The sequence below is a fragment of the Neofelis nebulosa genome, chromosome 2 (genome assembly GCF_028018385.1).
Source record: "Neofelis nebulosa isolate mNeoNeb1 chromosome 2, mNeoNeb1.pri, whole genome shotgun sequence".
Taxonomy (NCBI): Eukaryota; Metazoa; Chordata; class Mammalia; order Carnivora; family Felidae; genus Neofelis; species Neofelis nebulosa.
This window is the reverse complement of record NC_080783.1, coordinates 13,753,357-13,771,545: the sequence shown is the minus strand read 5'-3', so window position 1 is coordinate 13,771,545 and position 18,189 is coordinate 13,753,357. Positions and strand designations below refer to the sequence as shown.

Genomic DNA, 18,189 nt, shown 5'->3' with positions numbered 1-18,189 from the left:
GAGGAATCTGCAAAAAGAACAAAGTTAGGTCATTTGAAAGTAGCTCTTTCCAGACCTTCCCCACTGCCCCCCTCAGTCTATTTAGTACAAGGGTTTTCAAGTATTCTTTTAGTAGGTGAGTTAAGGACCCATGGCCCCAATTTTATAAACGAAGGTAGAAAATACTGGTAGGGACACGGGGAGGGCTTAAAGAATTACAAAAAGGTATGTACTGGTCAGACAATGTGTGGATAAGGAAAGAATTTGTCTTTCCAACTTAATCGACAATAATTATGTTGAATCATTTTTGTAGGTACAAAATGATTGAATATAGGCACATTCACTTGGTTCACAGAATGAGAAAATTCTTCTGTGTTCCAGAGCTCTAGGTGCCGACGTGATATTTCTACCTCTGCTGCCTTTCCAAAATTTCTTTCTTTTCTTTCTTTCTTTCTTTCTTTTCTTTTCTTTCTTTCTTTCTTTCTTTCTTTCTTTCTTTCTTTCTTTCTTTCTTTCTTTCTTTCATCATTTTATTTTTTATTTTATTTTAATTTTTTTAAATATGAAATTGATGGTCAAATTGGTTTCCATACACTTCTCTTCACATCTCAAGAGACCTACTCTGCCCTACTGGGTAAAGATTTAGCCCACTGGTCATCTTTTGTGTTGGGTATCGAGACCATCACCTCTGCTCAGAGTTCCCCACCAAAGACAGCCCTATTTCTCTACGACACTCGTATGGAAAGGAGGAGGGTCCGATCAGGAGACTGGCAGGGTGCCCATCAATGACCACTGCTCTAACCTCTAAGACTCTGACCACCATGCCCTTTATAATCAGCTGTGAGTCACAGTGGTCCGAAATGAGCAGACAATCTCCAACACTAAGCCTACTCTACACGCCCTGCAAACGCGTGGTGCTCGTATTTATCTGAACGTGCGCTGGAGTGTATGCGTGTTTACGTAGGTTTTTAAACTACATCTCCCTTTGTGCGGAATGATAATACACACATAAAATAAACGATACATTTTTGTAATTCAGATAACTGGAATAAACACAATTTAGTTCGGGAAATGCCGGATGACTCCAAAATGAATGGAAGCAGGATTATCCCACCGTCGTCCCCAATGTTGATTTGCACACAAAAAAGTTACGGTTCAGTAAAACCATATGGAGGGAAGTGTGAGGATTATTAGGGCATGCAAATGGAGAGAGAGAGAGAAAACTTACCACAGCCTGGAACCATCAAGACCAAAAGAAGAAAAGAATAAACATCTGCATTAAAATCTGGTAGGAAAGCAGCATGTTTTATTTCTACCTGGTCAGTATGCCTAGATTAGATATGGGCTGGAGAAACCATCAGGTGGGCAATCTTGTTTTCACGACCGGACTCTTAATGGCAGTTTATTACTTGTTCATTGGAAAGACGGCCCGAAGGATTGTAGATGCGAATCTTGGTTAGCTGAGTGCACATCGTGTGTGCCACTTCTCTCCTGCTCATTTGGTCTGTGGCCACTCCCTAGAAACCCTGTTTTTCTCCTGAAATCCCTCCATGCCCACATTCCCTTCTCGATGGGGCGTCCTGCCATTTTCTTTTTGCTAATGTTTCCCTGAGGTCAAAAATTGTTTCTTTTCTCCATGATATGGAGATGATATCCTTCCCTTATCTTTCTCCTTCTCTTCTGCGGATTCCTACGCTTTCTCCCTGCAATGTACGTGTCACTTCAAATAGTTCTGTTTCTCTCTCATGTCCACGTTTAGTCTCTATCCGTGGGCCATTTCCACCTGCTTTGTCCATCTCCATACTCCTGATGCTGTTGTGCCTCAGGAGGAAAATCTGAGTTGGATTAACCTGTTCATGGAAAGTGGCTAAGGGGTGATATTTTTCTTTCCAGGTAGAGAGAAGCTTATCTTTCTTAATTAAGAAGTTAGCTTTAAGCTGCCGTTGGTGATTAGAGGAAAATAAATTTTTTTTTTCTCAAAAGAAATTAAAATTTGGTAGGAAAGCAGCATATTTTATTTCTACCTGGTCAGTATGACTAGATTAGATATAGGCTGGAGAAACCATCAGGTGGGCAAAATCCATTTTTCAATGGGAAATGATCTAGAATGATCAGGCTGGATCTGACTTCTTCAGCTGCAGCCTTAAAAGATTCCGAGGAGAAAACGAAGTTATAGGCAACCCTGAGGGGAGGGAAGAAAAGGAAATGAGAGGGCAGGAGTCATCGCAACTGTGAAAATGAAAAAAACGGAATGTTCGGGGTGCTTGGGTGGCTCAGCTCAGGATGCTGAAAAATAAGTGTCCTCTTTCTCTAAAAAGTTAGAAATCATTGGTTTCAACTCGATTTGTACTAAGGCCCATGGATTTCTCTGTTTCCCAGTTCAGTACATTCTTGTAGACAAACATAGGACTCGTGTATCCAGAAAAATCCTCATATATACGTAGACACACCCACATCCTCTTGATCCCCTGGCACATGGAGTCAGCCGTCTCATCGAGAATGAAAGATAAAGTTTAGTTGTTTAACAGAATTTCCAGGCCACGGAGCTTCTGGTAAACTTACCTGCCCGTAAAAGGCTACACGATAGTAGCGACCGAACAGCCTCTTCTCTGAGTTCACCACCTCTGCAACTTTTAGGTACGACCGATGAATGTCATAGTAGAGATCTGATAATTTCTGAAACCATAAATCAAAGGGTTTCGTGACGATGATGCTGACATAAAAAACAGGCAGTTTCCATGTTTGAAAACTGTAAGTAAATCACCAATTCAGAGCAGGATATTTTAACCAGCGTCTGGCTTTAGAAAACGTACCTTGAAGTCTCTCTGCTTCTCAAAGACAGCGATGATGGGTTTGTTGACGTCAGCGATGAGTTCATATCGCTCAGACTTCCAAAGAAACTCTGCACACAGGTAGAGCTGGTCCACCAGGATTTTCTGCAATTCCCCAAATCGGAAGGAGATTCAACACGATGAACATTGTGGTTCCTCCCTGAACCTGGTTTTCAAAACTGTTACAGTGTCAATTTTCCTCATAGTGGGGTTACTCTGTTTCCTATCTTTGTTATTGGCATCTAAGTCCACCCTGGACGGGGTGGTGGTGTCTTGGATCTTTCTTTTTCCATCACTGACTTAGTCTTGCAAGCTTGCTAATTTGAATCTATGAAATGCCTTCAGGTCTGTCTCATTCTTTCCATTCCACGGTCACTGCCTTGGATCAAAACCCTGTTCATTTCCCCCCAACGCCCACAGTGGTCTGCTAGTAATGTATTTTGCACTCCAGTCCATCCTATGTGTTGTTCTCCAGGCAGCTTTCTAAAACGTACATCTGATCATGAGCTCTCCACTGCCCTGAGCCTTTATAGAAACTCTAGGGTCTTTGAATGGTTGTCCAAACTCTATCTCCATCCCAACCACTGTCACGTAAGAAGTTATTTTCCTTTAGTTGCGTATATTTATACTTGATGGGTCTTAGACTGAAAAACGTTCGCCTTTCTCAAGATTCTACACTTTTTGAAAGCCAGAATTGTGGGTTATTTAGCTCTTCTCCCCACCTTAACTCAATACCTCACATATACTAGTGGTCTAATAAATGTTCAGCTGAATCAAATTATATACTCCCTAAAGGAAGTCAATTATTTGTTGCAATCTTTTCAACAGTGTCTTCGCAGAAAAGACTCTGAAGCATTATTTGAAATAGTTAATCTAAATATGTAGTTGCATTTATTGCTTATTTGCAAGGTATACTAAATTAATATAAAACCATCTATAAAATTAAATTGAACTCTGCCCCCAAACTTGCTTTCTGTATCCTTTTTTTTCAATTGATGTAACATTAAGATAGAAACAATTAGCTTATGAAATACTTTATTTACTTGATGAAGAAGCTCTATTTTCTTCATCAGAATTATTGCAATGTAATTATCAGTAGAAAGCTTCCTTTAATTAATGAAAAATAACCATGGTTTGCAAATCAGAAGGTTTTCTGCAGAAACTAGTGAGCCTTTCTGTACAAGTGTATTTACAAATACACTTTCTAATGCATTAAAAAAAAAGTTGTGACCAGCTCACAAAATTTGCAGTATCCCTTACTGTATTTACCAAAGGACTAGAGATTTTATATCTCATAGAAGAGCTGATAGAACATATTTGGGTCCATTTTAGAGAAGTAAAGTTTAGTTTTAAGTAGTCATCAAAAATTATGCTTTATCAGTGGAATCTGATATTTATTATTCTCAGCTGAACTGTAGCCTGCCTTTCATTTTGCCTAAGTCATATTCTAGAGTAACTTCGATTTCTGAATGAGATTTTCTCCTCCATATTTAGCTTAATGTAACAATTCAACGCATCTGTTTTCTCAGTTACTGTGCACTAGACTGTATTGATCCAACCTCATTGTACGGTGTGTCTTCCATTCCCGAATCTTCTTTCATTGCTCCTTCTTCTTTAATATTTGGTGTAATGCTCAGAAAAGCTGGCCAGCCCATAGAGAACATGCCTTGAGAGGACCAAGCAAAATGAGACATTATTATTTGAGCCACATCCTGTTTGGGATAGAGCATGCCTTTCTTCATGGTAGCATAATAAAACTCACTCCGTCAACAAGATGGGTAGACTATGACTGTCGATAAATATTCTCTCCAAGGCAACCAATGATCCTGTTTTCTAATTTTGTATCATTTTTCAGGTGACATATTTTCTTTTAGAAGCTGGCATGGACAAAATACAGAATTTGTAGATAGACACGGTTCCAACATTGTAGTTTAGCCAACCTCTTGGAGGCTGTTTCTCCCATTTGTCAAACTGAAGACGTTAGTTATCTATCTCAAAAGGTGGTTGAAGGGACGCAAACATTAATACTGAGCAAACAGCTGGTATGGTCAGTGCATTATGAAAACAATGCTCATTACTTGCTGATTTTCACTCCTTTGCATTATCTAGAAACTTCCTTAAATTTTCTTAGCACCGTGGCTACCAAGATCAAAACAAATATATCTGGCTCTACAGATAATATATAAAAACAGTTGATAATGGGCCATGTCCCCCAGAGGAGGGATTGGAACTGAATCTGAGTAGTCAGGGACACAGCTTACACTGTCAGACCAGTCCTTGAACTTTGGCCCCATCACAAACTCACCATGCTCTCTCTCTAGGGCAGCCTGTATCACTTCTCTTGGTTTTCTCACTCGAAAACAGGAGGCAGTAATAATAGCACTTTCATTACTGAGCCCAGTGCGGGGCCTTACCTGGAACAGGTGCTTTTAGAATTCTAGCTGATACTTTTGTGACATGTTTCCATTTTTAATAATCAGCTCATTGGCTGTGTAACTAAATTATCACTCCAAAATGTGCTAAAAATTATAATTAGGATAATTACTGCAATCTAATTCTTGCATTAGAAATTCTACTTCCCTACTTTTAAAAATGAGAATATTCCTTCTGTAATTAAACATATATTAAAATATTTGACAACTGAGGAGCAGGGACATATATATCCCCGACAGAGCAGAGAAAGTCACGATACATCTCTTGCAGGATGATGATCCTTGTAATAGCTGTACTTTCTGGAGTTGCTCATATTTGCCCGTATTCTGGTTATTTGCACATTGTAGTGAAGGGATACTCTATCCCTGTGACTTGGAAACATCATAATGTAAAAGTAGACTGAGGACTTCAGATATATGCCAATGGATATGAATATATGCTAGTGCATCATAGAAAATCACCTTCCTTAGAGTTTACTAAACAAATACATTCTTTTCCCAGTGGATATGTTATAGTCCAGTACTACCTCCGGGCTAAAAGTCGGTATTTAAAATTTTTTCATATTAAAGTCTCACGCAAAATTTTGGGATATAAGTTTCCACAATTTGTCATACGGACACCTAGTTTTATCAGGTGTCTTCAGTTTTGTTTTTTGTTAGAATTTGAAATAGTCTTTACGGAGCTGTATTACGATATAAAATAGATACGATATATATATATATATATATAATGTCTGATTCCGATATAAAATAGGCGGGGGTGAAGGGTATGTTAGACAAAATAGTGATAATTTTGATGACTTGTATATAAAAATGAAGCTGAATAGTTAGTGTGGAGCTAGGCAGGAAGATCCCTGAATTTTAGCGTGGACACAAGCCACGATGCCAGGTGTGACCTCCTCCTCAAACAAGCGACCTCACTATCTCACGGTTCACTTTGTTAACTTGGCTCAAATGTTCTTTTTGCAAAATCCACTGAGATTCTTTAGAAAATATATGCATTTTTAGAACAAGGGATTATGTTAATTAATTAAATAAGGGATTCATTAAATATGTATATGTAACTGAAGTCCAAGTTATCTTTCGTTTAATTATTTTGATCTTCAGATCTAAGGATTTGTTTGTGTTTTTCATACACTGAGTTTTCCACTGAATTTTGAAAGTTAAGATAGTGTTATGAGGTAGACTGCAGGTCATATCCTTTGGGTTTGAACAAGCTTTTTCAATAGAAAACAGATTAAATATATTAACTATATTGCCCCATTTTTTGCAAAGAGTAATTCTTTAGTGATTGTTACAAAATCTTTCATCAAACATTAGAGATGAAATATTTTTAATTAAAGGAAATCAGTGCTATAAATTATTATATGTTGTAAATTGTCAGAACCAGTTAACGTTTAAAAAAAATTTTTTTTAATGCTTATTTGTTTTTGAGACAGAGAGAGAGACAGAGCATGAACGGGGGAGGGTCAGAGAGAGAGGGAGACACAGGATCTGAAGCAGGCTCCAGGCTCTGGGCTGTCCGCACAGAGCCCGACGCAGGGCTTGAACTCATGGATCGTGAGATCATGACCTGAGCTGAAGTCGGACGTGCAACCGACTGAGCCACCCAGGCGCCGCAACATTTTAAAAAAACAAAATGGAGGGACGCCTGGGTGGCTCAGTCGGTTAAGCACTGACTTCAGCTCAGGTCATAATCTCACGGTTCGTGAGTTCAAGCCTCGAGTCAGGCTCTGTGTGGACAGGTCAGAGCCTGGAGCCTGCATCGGATCCTGTGTCTCCCTCTCTCTCTGCCCCTCCTCTGCTTGCTGTCTCTGTCTCTGTCTCTCTCTCTCAAAAATAAAATACACATTAAAAAAATTTTGTATAAAAATGAAATGGAACATGTTGATTATGTAGTCCCGCATATATATTTTTGGCATTCCTTATTTTCAACAAGTAGGTTTTTTTTACATTTCAAGATTAAAATGGATTTCTCTTGCAATTTTAAACAATTTTAGAATAAAATCCCAAGGGCAGACTAGTATGCAAATTGGAAGCAAATATGGCCATAACTCATAATCCTAAATATTGGATAAGATGCAGTTCTATTTGCTGAGAACTTTTTGGTTCTGAACTTCATAAATTTGGATGGATTTCTGAATGGTAGGAGCCTCAGACTCTGACAGTGTGAGTTATGAAGGTCTGGGATAGCTTTTGCTTCTAAGAATATACATTTAAGAATTTCATCGAAGTAAACTTGAAGCAGCAACTTGATTTGCTCTGCTCTGTTCCCTGGGGGTAAAGGAGCTTATGCGGGAGAGTTAGAGCACTCACTTCCTCCGCTGGGAGCTGTTAGTAATGGGTAGTTATCACAGGGATGGGTATCCTCCGGGAGCAGGGGTGGTGTGCAAATCTTTTCCATTTTCCAGTAACCTATGGTAGTGCAAGATGAGGTTAAGACATGGCTACAGGTTGGTGTTAATACAAGCTTATGAGACTATAAATCAGTAAACGATAAAACATTCTCATTTTGAACTAAGAAGCTGACCAGTTAGCCTTTTTGTAGACAGATTAAACATGATAGTGACATGAAAGCTAAAATTGGTAAGTACGGCCTAATTAAAAATATCTGTGACCATTAATGCTACTTAATGAAACATAACTGAGATTAATACTAAAATCAAGAAGTTAATTTTAATTTAGGCTTCAGCATGTCACTTCTGGACGTTTCTCCCTGCACACGGTCGTCTTACCTTTTCTTTTCAGGTATTCCGCAATGAGGGCAGCTATATGGATGTAACACATAGCGGCCTGTAAGAAAAAAGAACGGTTTTAGAGGAAGGCACAGCACAGAGCTGACTAATCAGCACTAACCTTCCTAGATGAGTCAGTATTCCATGTAAGAATACATGGAGGAATCCTTTTAATGACGGAGTTAAAAACAAGAATCAGTCTGATTTCCAAAGCGTTCACAATCAAGAATAAAATGCCTATTCAGGAAGTTTTGTTTGTGTGCTTATCTGGGTGTTATCTTCAAGTGGGTGAATGAACTGACCTCAAGAATTTTTCCGTAGAATTACCTTCCTTCCTATTTAAGCCTAATGTAGATATTTTATTTTATTATTATTTTTTTAATAAATTAATTTATTTTGAGAGAGACAGAGACAGTATGAATGGGGGAGGGGCAGAGAGAGAGGGAGAGAGAGAATCCCAAGCCGACTCCGTGTTGTCAGCCCAGAGCCCAACTCGGGAATTGAACTCAGGAAACCCTGAGATCATGACCTGAGCCTAAACCAAGAGTTGAAAGCTTAGCCGACTGAGCCATCCAGGCGCCCCTGATGTATGTATTTTAAAATCCAATTCTCTTTCCTTGTTAAAACTATACGCTACGGTATCGGGATCTAAACTGAAAATAAAATTAAGCTATCTTCTTACCTTTTCTGTTTCCAATAAAGGCCCCCTTGGAATTTCTACTGCCTTTAAGATGGTCACCTCACAAGGTGGTGCGTGATTAAATAGCGTGGCCTAATGTAATGTGTGCTCCCGCCAACCAGAATATATGGTGACATCTTAACGTTCTCTAGTATCTCCCGAAAAGCCTTGAGCATTGCTGAACAGGTACTAGAACTTGGCCTGTTGAGGGTCCAAATGACTTCAGCTTTCCCCTTGAAGTTTTATGGAGGGATTTCCCCATTTTCTGGGCAATCCAAGGAACTGGAGTTTCTCATTCTTGTCCCATCAAACTGCCTCCAACCGCAGCTTCTGATTGGCTCTCTTTCTATCCCAGGATCCTTCACACGCATTTAGAAGAACGTCAGGTTTAACTTCGGGTTTTAAGACCATCCCGGACAATTTAGTTTCTTCCCCAAAGGGGCATATTTCTGAGAAGAAGGCAAAACTTTTCCATTTGGTGTCTAGAAACCACTTGGGTGCTGTGAACTGCTACATAAGAAGCCACCCAGTGTTTACACGGACATTGAAAAGTTAGCTATTGATTTATAATCTTCACACAGTGCCTTCTCCTCACAGGGCTCGTGAGAGTGTTCATACTTCCATCACCAGTTCAGACCAGCTGCAAATGAGGACAGATTACCCCAGCCTGAGATTACTCACTATGAAGGCAAGCTTCCCCATCCGAGTCCAATTACAGGGAAGAAGTTTTAAAACACAGAAGATTAACTTACATAACTCAGTTTCTCAATTTCCAGACACCGTTCCAACCATCCTCCCTAGTCTTAGGCTTTTAACATTTAGTTCTGCATTGCATATCCTAATTACGTTGCATATCCCAATTACAGCTGATACCAACAACTGTGGCTTTTACTTGGTATCATTTACATGGAGTCAGGAATTCTTGAATCCTATGTGCACATTTAATGCACATAATATATAATCGGGTCATATCTAGATGAGCGGGAAAATATGGTATCCTACTGTAAATGAAAATCCAATCATCCCGCTAAAGGAGACAATGCCAATGGAGAAGGACTGAGCCTTTGCTAATCACCTCGGATAAGTCGCCGTTCCTTGCGTGAATCTTGGCCATGCTTTCCAGCCAGGTCCTGCGCAGCTCAGGGGTGCTTGCATAGGAGTTTGCCAGGCTGTACTGGAGATCCACCAGCATCTCGGGGTCCTTCTCATGCTCTTTCATCTGAGCTGTGGCCATCAAAACAGTCCTTATACGTTTTGTCAGATCTTTCACCTCTGCTGGGAAGTTGCTGTTCTTTGGAAAAGAGAGAGGCTGGGTCATTATCGGTTTCAAATTCCTAAGATAAGTTACTTCAAGTTATGCGATTATTTATGGCATCGTCTCACAGTTTGATGCGTTCTCTATCTTGCTCATAAGCATGTACTTTCTTTATACGTGCATCTTATGTATTGTGGTTGTGGTTGTATGTATTTGAACATAAGAACTGTAGTAGACTCCGTCTTATCTGCTCACCTAGCTTCTTCTAGTAATAGCATCCTGATTGTTCTTTGAGATGCTCTCCTCTCTGGCTCTGGGTCATGTGATTTGAAAGGTCTACTTCCTTCGCAGGCACCAGGGTGTGGCCCACGTTCCTGACCTGGCCAATCATATTCTTTGATCCCTCGAGCCAGTGATTGGTTTAGGGATGGGCATATGATAGCAAGGTTCAGTTTGGGGACTTTAACTGACACAATTGAATGAAGTGCCTCTTGCATGTACAGGATACTTCGATATCCTCAGAATTTCTGAGAAAGTACGCTCATGGGGAGATCCTGCTTGTAAATGAAGTAAACAAAGAGGAAAATTGAACTAAGAGACAGAGAGACGTAAAAATAGAGGCAGTAGGGAAGGGGATCTGAAAACATTATTTTTTAATTTTTAAAGGTTTTTTTATTAAAATCATTTTTTCCAGTTTTGTTCAGAAGTAACAGTCCTACATCACTATATAAATGTAAGGCATACAGCATAGCAGTTTAATTGATATGTGTTGTAAAAGGAGTGGCACAATAGGTTCAGCTAACAGCCATCTTCTCCTATAGATGCAGTATAGAGACAAGAAAGAAAAAAGAAAAAAGGAAAACAAAATTCCCCTTACGATGACAGCTCATAGGATTTTCTCTCTTAACTACCTCTTCTTTTTTTTTTTTCTTTTCTGTTTATATATTTTTGAGAGAGAGACAGAGTGTGAGCAGGGGAGGGGCAGAGAGAGAGAGGGAGACACAGAATCCGAAGCAGGCTCCAGGCGCTGAGCTGTCAGCACAGAGCCCGATGCGGGGCTCGAACCCACAAACCATGAGATCGTGACCGGAGCCGAAGTCAGACGCTTAACCGACTGAGCCACCCAGGTGCCCCTCTGAACTACCTCCTCTATATAACATAGAGCGATGTTAGCTATAGTCCTCATGTTGTACCTGACATCCCCAGTACTTATCTATCTTATAATTAGAAGTTTATACCTTTTCACCACTCTCCTCCAATTTCCTCACCCCCACCCTGCCTCTGATACCCGTGAGTCTGATTTCTTTCTTCATGATTTTCAGTTTTTTTTTTAAGGTTATACATATAAGTGAGATCATACAGGACTTGTTTATCTTTGACCTATTTCACCTAGTGTAATGCCTTCAGTGTCCATCCATGTTGTCACAACTGGTAGGACTGCCTCAGATTTTATGGCTGACTGCTATTCCATTGAATATATACACCACAACTGCTTTATCCATTCGTTCACGGGTGGACACGTAGCTTGTTTCCATGCCTTGGCTATTGTAAATAATGCTGTTATGAACATAGGGTGCACATATCTTTTTGAATTAACGGGAAAACATTTTAATTTCTGGGTTCAGCCATGCCCAATGCCAGGCCCTGATCCCTGGACTTTTCAGTACTGTGATTAAAGGAGAAGTCTTCAGAAATTTCTAAAAGAAAGATTAAATACATTTGACTTACAATAGGATTATGAGAGAATCGCTGTATTTCTGGATATTTGTGGTTAGTATTCTTTTTTTATTTTTGGTAAAATTGTTTAATGTTTATTTATTTTTGAGAGAGAGGGAGACAGAGCATGAGTGGGGGAGGGGCAGAGAGAGGGGGCACACAGAATCTGACGCAGGCTCCAGGCTCTGAGCTGCCAGCACAGAGCCCGACGTGGGACGTGGGGCTTGAACTCACAAACCGTGAGATCACGGCCTGATCCAAAGTGGGACGCTTAACCTTAACAATGAGCTGCCCCGGCGCCCCTTGTGGTTAGTATTCTTGTTATATCTCATTCAACCACCCGTCTTGGAAATTCCAAGCAACAGATGATAGACTGACAGTGTTAGAGCTGATCGGCAATTCGGCAAGCAAACTCAATGTAAGCGCTCAGTTTAAGTCACAATACACAAAACACAGAATTTGGATATATATATATATTTTTTGATTTGGATATTTCACAAAAGAATCCAGTTTAGTTTATTCCCAAGTCTTTGAAAATGTCCATAAAGCATTTCTTACTTTCATCTGCTTGTCTCCATTAGCAAAATTGTTGGTAATTGCAAGGGAATGCTGAAACCGAGAGCCTCCAATCCCAGCATCGGCGATTAACTGGCTTACAGCCTTGATAAGCTAGAAGAGAAGAGAAAAAGAAAACTCCAAAGGTACTAACTCAGAAATAGTAATATTAAAGAAACCCACTGGATTGGATGAATGTATCATTGATTTCTCCCTGTGGGTCCAAAGAATAGCATCTTTATGCCTTAAAATTTTCAGAAGGCCACGTAATCTAGGGTGTTTCCTATAATTTAAAATATTTAAAGAAGGTTGCAGGAATCTTGGGATGCCTTAAAGGAAGACATGTCTGGATTTGGAATCTGGTGGGGTTTGGCATCCTAGAGATAGTCACGGTTTCCTGAGTTGTGTATTCTATTTGATTCTGTTCCTTGGCAGAAGAAAAGTAAAAGTGGAATTACGGGCTGTGTTGATTTCTGCCCAGCTGCCCTCTTCCTCTGAACCTGAGTGGAGTGTGTTGAGTCTCTTTAAGGAGGAATCTAGTAGAAGAGTTGGTTGCTCTTGCCCAGGGGCCTAGAGGCTTTTATCAATGCTGAAACAGAAGAGTGGTTTTAACAACAGCATTAATGGAAACTGGAAGCACTTACTTGTAAGTGGGACCGGACAATTGACTTCTGCTTGTTAAATTCAAAATTCTTCCTCATGAAAAAGTAGAGAAGGGCTGATGCTTCTGTCTGAGTTGACCGTGACCTGTGGTTACAGCATTTTAGGACTTCATAGCAGAAGGATCCACACAGGTCGGCAGGCCCTTGAAAGAACGCTGAAGGAAACTATAGAGGTAGAACGGTTGGTTAAGTGGGGGGGGGGGGGGGGGGGGGGGGGGACCATGCCTTCATTTTGCTGTGTTTCTGCTTGCATTTTAAAATTCCTTAGAACAAACCCGCCTTTTTTTTTTTAACCCAGGCAAGTGGAAGAGATATAATTGTATTTATTTAAGTCCATATTAATATTTCTCTTTTTTTCCTAGAAACAATCATTCTCTACATGGTAAGTATCCCAGGCACCAATGATGACAACCCGAAACTAGTGAATGAGAGCTTTAGTGTTTCCTCTTCACCCAACATTGTAAAACCACAGGGATCCTCAAAAGTTGGCAGCTGTGTCTACTTTAAGGTGGAAACTTCACTTGGCATGAATGGAGATCACAGATGATGACGTGCATTTTCCCCGACTCTCTGTCACAAATACTGAGGATCCCCCCAGAAGATGGCTACATGTTAATACTATTCCCTTTCGATATCCAAGTAGACAGGTTGTCAAGACTGTTAACTGTCAAGACCAGGAATCAAATGGCTTATTAAAACCAATACAAATACTCTAATAAAACCAAACAAGCCAAAATAGAAGGAAATGGACTTTCTTTCCTCCATACTGAGAGATGTAAGGATAAACACCTGTTTATTATCATCCTTTCCTGAGCTTTCACTGGAACCGGGAGAACTCTTACCTTGCAAACAAACAATCTCAAGGAGGCAAACACGTGCTTCAGCGCTGTGGCTGACTGGTTGACTTGGAAAAAGACCATGTAGGTGTCAAAGACCCTTTTCATCATGGAATTTTGACATTCGGATTGTTGGAGTTGTCTCTGGAAATTCCACACAGAAGTTACTTAGGATGAGTGAAAAGGCACCTGTATTCTTTCAAAAGATATTTACTGTGAGCCTACTATGTGGTAGGCACAACTCTGGGTAATGGAGATAGTGTTGAATAAGAAGATAAGGTCTATGTTCCCAATGAAACTTACACAGCAGGGATTGGAAAAAATTACTAAATAAGAAAATAGAGCAGAATGATGCGATATAATAAAAAGTAACTGGTTTGGGCAAGGATTACTTTAGGTAGGGTGGGCAGCCAAGACCCTCTAATGGATGAACTCACACGTGAGCTGAAGGAATTGGCTATGGGCAGATCTGAAGGGACTATCCAAGAAGAGAGAAGCAGCTAGTACCAGGGATATGAGTTGGGAAGAAGCTTATGAGTTCAAAGTTGAGAAAAAAAAGGGCAGAGGAGCCTGAGCAGAGCATGGGGTGAGATCGGGACAGAGGTAGGAGATGGGGTCACAGAGACGCACGTCCTCGTAGGCATCGGTAGGGCCTTTAAGATGTCTGAGATTTGACTGACATTTGCACTGAGTAATACAGATTTAAAATATGGTGTTTGTTTTTTTTTCTACCACTATGCTGACACTTTTCCTGAAAGCAGGGATTTTTGGCATAATCATTGTGTTTGGTGTAGACGTTATTCAATGGATTCAACTGTTCCTACTTCAACCCCGAACATCTGTAAGCTCATTAGATTGAGCTAATATTCCAAATATCTTTATTGAGGTATAACTGGCATACAATTTCTACAGTTTGAGTTTATTAAATTTTATATAAATGGCATCAAACTGTAACTGAGCGTAACTGAGCAGCGTTCTATTGTATGGATATACCACCATTTTTTAAATCCATTCACCTGTTGATGTACACTTAGGTTGTTTTCATCACTTATTAAAAATAAGGCTTGTATGAACATTTGTGTACACAGGTTTTTGTGACCAAATGCTTTTATTTCTCCTGGGTAAATGCTTAGTATTGAAATGGCCGGTCGCATAATGGACACACGTTTAACTTTTTAGACTGCCATACTGTTTTCCAGAGTGTTTGCATGCTTGCCATTGGTGGATAAGAGTCCCAGTTTTTTCATACCCTTGCCAAAACGTGGTATGGTCAGTCTTTTTAACTTAAGTCATTCTACCACTATGTAGGTATTATTTTCACCAAAGATATACAGATGACAAATAAGCACATGAAAAGATGCTCAGCATTATTAGTCTGTTGGATCTAGCCATCATTTGTCTCTCCCCCGAGTCTGAAAAAGTGGAGTCCCACTCTCAGTCAGCTCGGCTTGCCTGAGGGTGAAGCAGGAGAAGCAAAGAATATTTATTATTTGACAATAGTGAAATACATATGTATGTATATCATTTGAGCATTAGTCAACTTCTGATAAACTCTGAGTCTCAGTTGTAAAACTTTTTCCACTGACACTTAGGCCGATTTATGTAACGTTAATTGATTTCATAAAATATTAAATTAAAAAAAATGTTTATTTATCTTTGAAGGAGAGAGATACAGAGCGTGAGCAGGGGAGGGGACAGAGAGAGAGAGAGAGAGAGACACACACAGAATCTGAAACGGGCTCCAGGCTCTGTGCTGTCAGCACAGAGCCCGAAGCAGGGCTCAAACACATAGACCCCAGGATCATGACCTGAGCCAAAGTTGGACGCTTAACTGAATGAGCCACGCAGGTGCCCCAGTAAAATATTTTTTGTTCTTGACTTCCCATGACTTTTCCACCTCCCGTTTTATCATGTTGCAGAAGATGTTATAGTCACACTTACCTGGTGAGTCTGGGTGAAGAGTGATAGCAGGTCTAGGATAGTCAGGCACACCTCTGTAGCTATATTGGCCTCTGTGTCCACATGGTGCATGATGTCTATTTCATTGGAGTTGCCTACAAAATATGAAGTAGAACATACATAAATGTCTAAGAAAATTCTTTGTATTCCATAAAGGGCTTTCTTCTATTATAACATTTTCACTGTTTTCTGGTGTTTTGATAAATAATTTATGAAATCAAAGTGCTTTTGTTGGTTCAATTACCTTATTGGCTGAATCAAAAACTAAAGACTGTCCGTCTAAAGACAGAGGCTTTAACAGATCCTATAGACTAAATGTTTGTGTTGCCCCAAATTCCTGTGTTGAAGCCCTAATCCCCAGTGTGATGGTATTTGGAGATGGGATATTTGAGAGGTAATTAGCTCGTGAGGGCGGAGCCCTCATGAATGGGTTCGTGCTCTTATAAAAAGAGGCACCAGAAAGGGAGCCTTTCTCTTTGTCATGAGGACACAAGAAGAAGGTGGCCATCTGCAAACCAGGAAAAGGCTTCTCATCAGACATCAAATCTGTTGGTACCTTGACCTTGGACCTCCCACCCTCCAGAACCATAAGAAATAAATGTTTGTTGTTTAAGCCTCCCAGACAATTCTCTTGTAGCCACTCAAACTAAGAGTGTAGGCCCTTTTCATATGTCAGCTGTAGACAAGAGTGACCCATTTGCCATTATTTCTTACTTCTTTTCCGTTGATTTAGGCATTGACAGAGTCATAGTCCTTTCATACTCAGTCTGGGGCAAGTTTTAGGTTCCTAGTCTAATAGACTAAATGTATAGTCTCAGTGGACAGTGTGCATGAGTGGCCATTAAAGGCCCTAAATACATTCATAGGTGAAGGCATCTGCCTTTGGTCACATGTCCCTAACCACTAACATGTACACAATACAAAACACTGGGCTCCATTTTTTCCTCATTCACAAGCTGGAATGTGCGCATCACCGGGTTCAATATATCACACTTAGTGCTTCTAGGACATGGACAACTTTCTCCTCGTCCCAAACAGCAGACAGTAATAATCTGGTTGACAGAGGTCCCCATAACCCTCACAATAGCAAATCCACCTGACATCAGAGGAGCTACATGGAGCACATTATCCTGAGAGATTTGCCTGTTTCCTTTCTTATAAGGACACTTCAATTTTTAAACTCCCTCTCTGCTGATCTTTTTCCTCTGAGAAAAATTCCCTGGGCTACAGCAAGCCTGAAAAGTAACGGTCTCAGTAACACACTAACATTCCTTACGTTTCTGAAACATTCTAACGCATTTAATGTCTTCCACGCATCTAGAGAAACACCCCTAGCCGTCTCGGTCCTATTATTTCTCGTTTACTTACTGGACATGGTATTGTCTAACATCTGTAAAAGTTTGGGGTTAGAAAGTGCATTTTTGCCTCGAATTATAGGTAAAGTTTGTGAGCGGTGCTGCTTATGTCCTTCGTGAGCGGACGTGGTATGCATCCTGAAAATTACATAAGAAGATAGGTTATAGCACGAGAGAGATGAGATACAAATGTTCATTCAAAAATTCTAGACTGAGTCAAATATAAACAACTTTTACCCAGAGATGTTTTATGAAAAATATTAATTACAGGAGACATGATCAAAGGGACTTTTAAGAGTGCTTTTGGGGAGGTTTTATTTAAGCCAAAAAAGGGTTCAGAAGGATGCGCGGTACCAAAGGGTAATAGAAGAATAATAGATACTAAGCCTGAACAAGCATATTCACTATTATTTAATGAAATCATGAGATTTCATGGGAATTCCATGGTATTCCATCCTCGTAGGGGAGAGAGCTGGGGGGGGGGGACCCTGGTGCAGCTACATTCCCAGGATGATGATAATGGTCTGCAACAGCTCTCATTCAATGTCTCCTTGGCAGTCCCACCTGGTGGAAAGAGCCAGTGTTATGTGGGAGTAAAGACACTTCCCATTCTGGACTTTCATTTCCACTATCATTTGGCCAAGGCAATAAAACATTTTTTTTTGAGTAAAGTAGGCAATAAGAGATACCCTGAAGAGTCAAGCCTATAGAGGAGGCAATGGTTTTCTCTTGGTCACCCTTTTCAAGGGGTTATTTGGTTTTGACCACATCAAATGCTCTGGATGGATCGAGGCCCAGAAGACCTAGCTTTGGTTTTCAGTAGTTAGGGGAGCCCTGGAGCTACAAGAAAAAATGAGTTCTGGTTTGTATGGCTTGGACCTTTGGGACTGATTTATTCCAGGTTTTGGGTCTATTTTGGTCTGGAGCTTCTGGAGGAAAAATCCTGGTGCCTAGGAGGGGAGGGGTAGGAATGGCCAAGACGTGTCTAGATGGTTCAGGAAGAAGCCTGCAATTTAACCCACCAAAAGTCAACAAAACTGCAGTGACCTCAGGTACCTTACTATTGTCTTTAAAGGCAGAAAGTCATTGTTGATAGTCTTCTCTCCTATTACCATTTGGAAAACATGCCTATTACATTTTCTCATTTGCTTTCACACAAGGGGCAACTTCGAGGAGTCCCTATGGACTAAGAGGC

The 18,189-nt window shown here is 40.3% G+C and overlaps 1 protein-coding gene across 11 annotated transcripts in view; it reads right to left on the bottom strand.

Annotated features, from left to right (window-relative positions):
• DOCK10 (dedicator of cytokinesis 10) overlaps positions 1 to 18,189 on the bottom strand; it is a 270,916-nt gene that overhangs the window by 16,915 nt on the left and 235,812 nt on the right. For 10 of the 11 annotated variants that reach the window (XM_058703033.1, XM_058703042.1, XM_058703060.1 and 7 more), the window contains exons 40-50: positions 17,008 to 17,132; positions 15,622 to 15,734; positions 13,687 to 13,824; positions 12,827 to 13,009; positions 12,186 to 12,296; positions 9,732 to 9,947; positions 7,978 to 8,035; positions 7,559 to 7,657; positions 4,370 to 4,476; positions 2,793 to 2,915; positions 2,542 to 2,655 (exon numbers count right to left, since the gene is read on the bottom strand). In XM_058703033.1, coding sequence (XP_058559016.1) covers positions 2,542 to 2,655; positions 2,793 to 2,915; positions 4,370 to 4,476; positions 7,559 to 7,657; positions 7,978 to 8,035; positions 9,732 to 9,947; positions 12,186 to 12,296; positions 12,827 to 13,009; positions 13,687 to 13,824; positions 15,622 to 15,734; positions 17,008 to 17,132 — 1,387 coding nt within the window. The remainder of the gene's footprint in view (positions 1 to 2,541; positions 2,656 to 2,792; positions 2,916 to 4,369; positions 4,477 to 7,558; positions 7,658 to 7,977; positions 8,036 to 9,731; positions 9,948 to 12,185; positions 12,297 to 12,826; positions 13,010 to 13,686; positions 13,825 to 15,621; positions 15,735 to 17,007; positions 17,133 to 18,189) is intronic. The other variant, XM_058703088.1, reaches the window with a different exon arrangement.